Source organism: Leucoraja erinacea, chromosome 2 (assembly GCF_028641065.1).
Source record: "Leucoraja erinacea ecotype New England chromosome 2, Leri_hhj_1, whole genome shotgun sequence".
Lineage (NCBI taxonomy): Eukaryota > Metazoa > Chordata > Chondrichthyes > Rajiformes > Rajidae > Leucoraja > Leucoraja erinaceus.
In genome coordinates, this window is record NC_073378.1 from 19,030,662 (window position 1) to 19,038,994 (window position 8,333).

The following is an 8,333-nucleotide window of genomic DNA, read 5'->3' on the forward strand; positions in this document are numbered from 1 at the left end:
GCATCATTTGCTTACCTCAAGTCAGTTAGCTCATAGAACATATTCCTGGCTTCATCATTAATATACACAGCTACATTTTGAGATTCCAGCAACTTCATTGTGAGTTGTTTCGGGAAGGCACGTACAAAAAGTGCGTGAACTGTATCCATTGATGTAATTTCATTTGGCATTGTAAATTGTGTCACATCGTCTCCATACTGAAGGTACAGTGCACCTAGAAACAAAAATAAGAAATTAAAGTTACAAAGATAAAATTAGATTCACTTTAAACATGCAATTCCAGCACTATAAACATCTCAAGTACACAAATGCTGGAGCAGGAGTAGGTCACTCAGCACTTGAGCTTGCTCCTACTAAAAAAGAACAGCTTATATTTTGTGTTCTCTTTTGTTCCACAAGGAGGCAAGGAATATTGAACTATGTTACGAAAATAAGCTCCAAATTCCGAATCCCATTTTAATTTCCTCAGCCAGAATAGTAGTCCTTAATTCCCCAGAGTCGAAAAGAAAGCGAGACAGGTTCAAGTTTATTTCCATATGCATGAGTACAGTGAGACACAGGTACAATGAAAAACCGTGCTTGCAGCAGGATCACAGGCCCAAAGACTCAGAAAAACATTTGTAACTTATACATTAAATTCTAAAAGTACACTGTGAAAAAAAAAAGACATTAGTGCAAGAACATAATTGTAGAGATAGGATTAAGATTATGTAGGCTGGTTCAAGAAACTAATAATTGTTGGAAAATAGCAGTTTCCTAGCTTGATGATGTAGGACTTCAGACTTTTGTGCCTCCTATCCGATGGTAGCAGTGAGCAGTTGGCATGATCTAGATGATGGGGATCTTTGATGATAGATGCCAGCTTCTCGAGGCTTTCAATGGCGGGGAGGACTTTGCCCAAGATGGACCTGGCTGATTCCACCATTCTCTGCAGCCTCTTCCGTTCCTGTGCTTTTCAATTCCCATGCCAGACCATGAAGCAACTAGTCAGAATCAAAGATTATAGAGCAGAGCAAGATGCGCCACTCTGCGAAAAAAGCGTAGTATGACATGGATATGACATGACGCCATTTTATTGAGCTGCAATTTTCAATAATGATAATAAAATTTACAATAATATTAACTAAATATGTGAAGTTATCGATGCTATATAAAACACTGGCCCCTACAACACTGATTACACCAAAGATGATAGAGTGGACCAATCTTTGGAACGGATTACACCAAAGATACTAGAGGACTATTGCCCGCAGCCTCGGGAGCGCCAACCTCGCGCGGGCAGACGCTTGAGGCTCTCCCGCCGGACAGAGAGCCTGGTGCCGGCCGCCTTCATCTGGTATCAGAGGGACCAAGAATCAGTCCTGGATCAACTCAGGAGTGGAGGAAATGTCCTCTTCCCCCAAAGATACTAGAGGAACCTCTAGTATCTTTGCTTTTCCTGCGACCTGATGTAAGAGCAGATTGTATAACTGTGGAGTCCGTCCCCACTACTAAAGATGCCGTGTTTGGCATAAACAAATGGCGGCCGTGACGTTCCGTTACGTACTACACGTCAGTCTGCTGGATTTCGGAGGAGTGGTCTATCTTGCTCTGCTCTACACTCTTTGGTAGCGGGAGATCACGAGGTTCTTGGGGTGGAGAGGGGTGATAGCGGTATAAAGGGGAGGGTAGTGTCTTGTGTTCTGTGTCTTGTGTCTACTGTTTGTGGGTAAGTGTGTCTGTTTAGTGTTCAGCCATGAGCGAATGGCGGTGCGGGCTCGATGGACCTGGTGGTCTGCTCTCGCACCTACTTTCTATGTTTCTATGTTTCTATGGTCAGAATACTGTTGGGATGCATTCAAGAAACAGACAAAATGTGTCTCCCAAGAATCCAGCTTTCGAGAACTTTCCAATTAGTTTTTGGATGTGATGTAATAAATTGTTTGTTTGGATATTTAATGCAACATGAGCCGTCAAGGGGTGTTTCACAGCTTGTGGTAGTCACAGTGGGGAAAAAAAACATTTTAAATTGTCTTTCAGATGTATTCTGCAAACCCTGAGTATTCAAAAATTTAAGAAAATGGATCATATGATCATTCAAATCCTGGAGCCACGTTTATTGTTGAACTCAACTGCAATACCAACTGGTTGAACTGGTCATGCTACATAGCAATTTTTTTTTTGAATGTGTATTCTCCTTTGGTGATTAAAGCATCCATCTTCTACTTTATGATTCTGATTTTATCTTGTTTAGTTGCAAAAGTAGACAAAGGATTCAACTGTTCTGGAATGGAAATATCTTTTGTCTGATTAGCAATATCAGCTACTTTCAAGCCAGGCATTCCACATTTCGAGTCAGAATAAAGCTGCCTACTAGTTTTCTTGTGTCCTTGTGTGATGGGCAAATTAACAGTTTCATTTATAAAAATACAACTTCCATTTTTTTTTTAAATGAGCCTCAATCACCTGGCATCTTTCTGGGCAAATTTACTAGGCAGAAGCAATTCACCTTTCCCAGCATCATGAGGGTTGAGAGATAGAACGTCAGAGCTAAAATTTGACTGAATTTCAAATTCTCAATTTCAGTAAGAGCCTGTGCCACTTGGGAGACCTCCATCGCGACCTCTGGCAACCTTAAGCGACTAAAAAAAAAATCAAGGTCGCTGTGACCTACGACCTCCTACGACCTTCCTCGACTAAGTGAACGACATCCTACGACCTTTCTGGACTAAGTGAACGACCTCCTTCGACTATGTAGAAGACTGGCTTCGACCATGTGAAGACTGGCTTCGACGTTTTACTCGAGGATAGTCTCTGGCAAGTTGGTCCGTGAATGAGCACGACCCCCTTCCACCTCAGAGGACCACACTGAAAACCAACAACAACCAGTGACAAGTGTCTACAGCTCCAATGATCACCTGATTAAATTATGTCATGTCTGCATTTTTTTCCTCACTAAAAAATGCATGCCAGGTTTTTTTTTTAATCATTCTGCACCATGCAAGCAATGAAGGAACTAGTTTGGAGGATGTTAGTAAAAATACAACTACTGCTGTTTGCAGTAGCCCTTTTGCTTCAGCAGCCTTTTAAGAATGGCAGAAGGGGAAGAGCAAGGATGAAGAGGAAGCACAAGAAGAGGTCTCAATGGGTAAATGGAGATGGTGTGATGGACTGTCCCAGTACACCAGATGGCTGGATGAGAGTGGTGCTGGGCTTTGGGAAAAGATGGAACTGGAAGATAAGCACACATGTGGCGCAGTGGATGGCAAGCATGTCATTCTTGTCCCTGTCCCCCTCATTTTCCTTTTTGTACAGGATGGCATTCTGCTGGAACCATTCCTCAAGGTCCCCCTCCTGCTGCCAGGTGAAAGTGTAGGGCATAACCTTCCTCCAGCCCTCCCTCACCACCAATGGGGCATCTGCCTCTGATGCTGTGTCAGACCCAGGAGAAGGGGCTGCTTTGCTGCCTTCAAATGAGGCAGTGAAGGATGGGGTGGTGGTGGGGACATATACTACCACCCTGGTCTCCTCCTCCAGAGGTCTCTCATGCAGGGCTACCTCCTCCTGCACTATCACCTCCTGTGGCATCACCTCCTGCCACCCCTCCTCCTGGATGGGCCGCACCTTTTTGATGCCATCTTTGTTTTTTTTGCAGGGTTGTGCCCTCGACTGCGCTGCTGCCTTTTTGATTCCATCTGTAAAACACAAGTCTCCTCTCCAAAGAACTCTCCATCTATGAACGAGCAAGCCTTGGAGTGAAAGAGGTGACGTTCTGCTGTTTAAATTACCTTTTTTTCCCACTGACCTTTTTTCCACCCGGAGCTATTACCTTCAACCACCTTCGATACCTACGACTAGCATCACGACCTGCCACAACCGGCTTCGACTAGACCTACGACTAAACAAATATCGATTTTTCCCATTTCGACCTATTTTTAGTCGCGGTCAATTTTTAACATTTTGAAACATACGCCGCGACCTAGCTGAAGCCCCGACTACGCAGAGACCACTCTCGACCATGAAAGAGAGTGACGAAGACCTCCCACAACCTTGTGGCGACCTTGCCACGATTATGGGTTGCAGGCAAACTCGCCAGAGGTCGCGGTGGTGGTCGCCCAAGTGTGACAGGGGCTTTACTCTGCGCTACCCATTCGAGAATCAAAGGGGGTTGATGACCAGGATTATTCACACAGCGCAAATTGTTTATTGTTGTTTAATGATAATTTATATGGTCTTGGATGATTTGGCTTACCCAGTGCTACTTTTGGTCTAAATATTTTCCACTTTGTTGGAAAATATTTAGATGTCCATAACCCACAATTTCTTCGTATCTGTCTGAACAATCATGCAATCGTGCTTTGTGAACCACTGTGGACAGAGTTTTCCAGGTCTTCTGCAACCTGTTCTAGAAAAGAATCATAGACTTTCTTTAGGCTCCAGCTTCCTTTCTCTATCTGCCCTCCATTGCAGCCCTTGACGCAGCTATTCCCAGTCACTATTGTCTGCTTTGCTGCTCATCTTTGCCTTCCTGGTCTGATAGCAGCTTCACTGGACCACCCATAACTACCATTGGAAGCACTTTTAAGTCAGTCAGCAACATAAAAATAGTAAAAGTCTGCACCATGCACGTAGAAACTAACTTTCCTTAATTATACAAAAACTCAGCTGACAGACACCCAAACACTAACTGGCAGCTTTAAATTACAAACCAGCTGCAATTAAGCTGCATATTCCCCAGAATCAATTTAAATAGCTCTGGTCACACAAAGCTCTCTCAGAAAAGCACAGGGCGGCATAGTGGTAGAGTTGGTGCCTTAATGTGCCAGAGACCCGGGTTCAATCCTGACTACGGGTGCTGCCTGTATGGTGTCTCTGTCACTGTGTTTGTATACGGCCTTCAGCCCACCAAGTCCATGCTAAGCAACAATCTCCCATACACTAGATCTATCCTACACACTAGGAACAATTTACAGAGGTCAACTAACTACAAACCTGCACATCTTTGGAATGTGGGAGGAAACAGGCGCAACCGGAGAAAACCCACGCGGTCACAGTGAGAATGTACAAACTCCGTACAGACAGAACCCATAGATAGGTTCAGAACCCAGATCTCTGCGCAGTAAGGCGGCAGCTCTACTGCTGCACCACTGTACCAGCCTAAAGACACAAGGAACAGCAGATGTTGCAATCTTGCGTGTAACACAAAGTGCTGGAGTGAGTGACTCGGTGGATCGGGCAGCATTTATGGAAGACAACTCTGATGAGTGTGAGAAGAGTCCCGACCCGAAACTTTGCCTAACTGTGGCTTCCAGAGATGCTGCCTGATCCACAAAGTTATTCCAGCACTATATGTTCTAATCTGACCTCATGTGTTTTTGATTTTGCTCAAGATTCCAGCACCTGCACTTTCCTGAGCAACAGGGACATGAAATGGAACTGATTTTACCAGAGAGAGAGCACTGGGTGCGTCTTCTCTCATCACTCTCTCCAGCATCCCACCTCTCCACCATACCCACGCGCCAATTCTCAACTTCCCCAATTGGCAAAAAGCACCTTTGATTCCTCACTTAACTATAAAGCCTGCTCCAGGAATAACGTTGCAAATAAATATGTATTATGATTAAAAAGCAAGAATCATAATTTTAATTATTTAATCCATTTGAATTTGCCAGACATGTAGTTTTGAGTTTGAGTCTACCACATATCATAATAACATAGAACATAGGTGCAGGAGTAGGCCATTCGGCCCTTTGAGCCAGCACCGCCATTCAATATGATCATGGCTGATCATCCAAAATCAGTACCCCGTTCCTGCTTTCCCCCATATCCCTTGATTCCGTTAGCCCTAAGAGCTATATCTAACTCTCTCTTGAAAACATCCAGTGAATTGGCCTCCACTGCCTTCTGTGACAGAGAATTCCACAGATTCACAACTCTCTGGGTGAAAAAGGTTTTCCTCATCTCAGTCCTAAATGGCCCACCCCTTATTCTTAAACTGTGACCCCTGGTTCTGGAACCCATGTGGCACTTTCAGGAAGGGCAAAACACATTCAAGTTAATCCTTTTGCTCAAATTATTTGGTGTGATCAAAGTGACTGACAGGCAACCAGCAACTTTTCTCCAAGAGCATGTTAACAATAACAAGTGTCAACAACTCATTATGTGATAACAACATCAAACTTTTTCCCACCTCCAATGCCACAGAGGAACAAGATTGAAATCACGTTAATAATGAACTTGACATTTATCGACTCCATTCACCGAAATGATGCACGTTGAAAATAAACTTGTGCACATTATTATTGTTTCACTTCTTAAGTGATACATGTGTGAGACATTTTCACTTGAAATATTAACCATATAACCATATAACAATTACAGCACGGAAACAGGCCATCTCGGCCCTACAAGTCCATGCCGAACAAAATTTTTTTTCCCCTTAGTCCCCCCTGCCTGCACCCGTAACCTTACCCTCCCTTCCCTTCCCATCCAAATGCCTTACCAAATTAATTTTAAATGATACCAATGAACCTGCCTCCACCACTTCCACTGGGAGCTCATTCCACACCGCCACCACTCTCTGCGTAAAGAAGTTCCCCCTCATATTACCCCTAAACTTCTGTCCCTTAATTCTGAAGTCATGTCCTCTTGTTTGAATCTTCCCTATTCTCAAAGGGAAAAGCTTGTCCACATCAACTCTGTCTATCCCTCTCATCATTTTAAAGACCTCTATCAGGTCCTCCCTTAACCTTCTGCGCTCCAGAGAATAAAGACCTAACTTATTCAACCTATCTCTGTAACTTAGTTGTTGAAACCCAGGCAACATTCTGTAAATGAGTAAATCTCCTCTATACTCTCTCTATTTTGTTGACATCCTTCCTATAATTGGGTGACCAAAATTGTACACCATACTCCAGATTTGGTCTCACCAATGCCTTGTACAATTTTAACATTACATCCCAGCTTCTATACTCAATGCTCTGATTTATAAGAGCAAGAGTATATTTATAATATATGTTATATTATGCATTGTGTTTATTTACAAGGTGACAGTCAGCTAATACATAATATCCCACCTCACAGCCAATCCCACCATCCACCTTGGATGGTTTTAAGACCAATCACAGTTAGAAAAATCTTGGAATGTCTGTATTTAGCTCTCACTAATATGGAGAGATTTATTAATTCTTATGGTAACTCAGCGGGTCAGGACAGCATCTCTGTTGAAAAGAAATAGGCGATGTTTCAGATCGAAACCCTTCTTCAGACCTGTTTGAGTCTAAAGGGTCTTGACATTAAATGTCGCATATTTCTTTTCTCCAGAGATGATGCCTGACCCGCTGAGTTACTTCAGCATTTTCAGTCTATCTTCGGTGTAAACCTGCGCCTGCAGTTCCTGCCTACACATATTAATTCTTACAGGTTGCTACCAGGCATTAATTGACTTTCTACTTTCTCCTAAAGTTTTATAAACAATTGCATAGCTCACAAGATTCGCCAAACATTTGTATCAAACAACCTTTGTAGCTTCTGCCGCAGTGGAATCTGTCAAGGCAAAGGTAATTGCCATATATTATACACTGAAAATTAAAAAATAACTGGTAGGAGCAGTGAATGACTCAGGTCAAAGAACCTTTCCTCTCTTTTTCACATCTGATAAATGGTCTTGAACCTCTCCTCATATAGAAAATACAGAAAATGCATCATCTCAGGGACAACCTAGACAGAAACATCCATTACAAGTCTCCAGACTCCCAGAGTTTATTAAAGATAAACCATCCCACTCCGCCTTCTGTAAGGACTCCATTCCATTCTCCCAGTTGCTTGCAGTTGTTCTGATGATGAGATTTATTTACACAAGCATCTCTGAATATTTTCCTTTTTCCTGAACAATGACTTCCCAAATAGCATGGAGGTCAGAACCTGTACCATTACTCATCTATCACCTGCAAAACTGCTTCTAATATCCTCTCCTCCTAGCAGAGTGGAGTTAGAATTCCTCTAGTCTTCATCTTCCACCCCCACCAGTCTCTGCATTAGACAAATCATCCATCACAATTTCCACAAATCTGACAAGATTCCACCATGAGACAAACATTTCCCTCGCCATTCTCCTTCCATTAGCACATCTTGATCTATTGGCTATATCCCACAGCCCTCTTATGCACCACAGATCATATTTCTTTCTTTGATTCATCAACCTCAAACTACCCCATTACCACATTTGACCCTAATCTGAGGAAGGACATTCTTGCCGTAGAGGGAGTACAGAGAAGGTTCACCAGACTGATTCCTGGGATGTCAGGACTTTCATATGAAGAAAGTCTGGATAGACTCGGCTTGTACTCGCTAGA

At 43.0% G+C, this 8,333-nt stretch overlaps 1 protein-coding gene across 3 annotated transcripts in view; it reads right to left on the reverse strand.

Annotated features, from left to right (window-relative positions):
* LOC129707370 (sickle tail protein homolog) overlaps window positions 1-234 on the reverse strand; it is a 171,373-nt gene extending 171,139 nt beyond the window's left edge. For 2 of the 3 annotated variants that reach the window (XM_055652365.1, XM_055652358.1), the window contains exon 1: window positions 16-233. In XM_055652365.1, coding sequence (XP_055508340.1) covers window positions 16-170 — 155 coding nt within the window. In that variant the 5' untranslated portion in view covers window positions 171-233. Of the gene's footprint in view, window positions 1-15 lie in introns of all 3 variants that reach the window. The other variant, XM_055652393.1, reaches the window with a different exon arrangement.
* Between the last annotated feature and the right edge of the window lie 8,099 nt (window positions 235-8,333).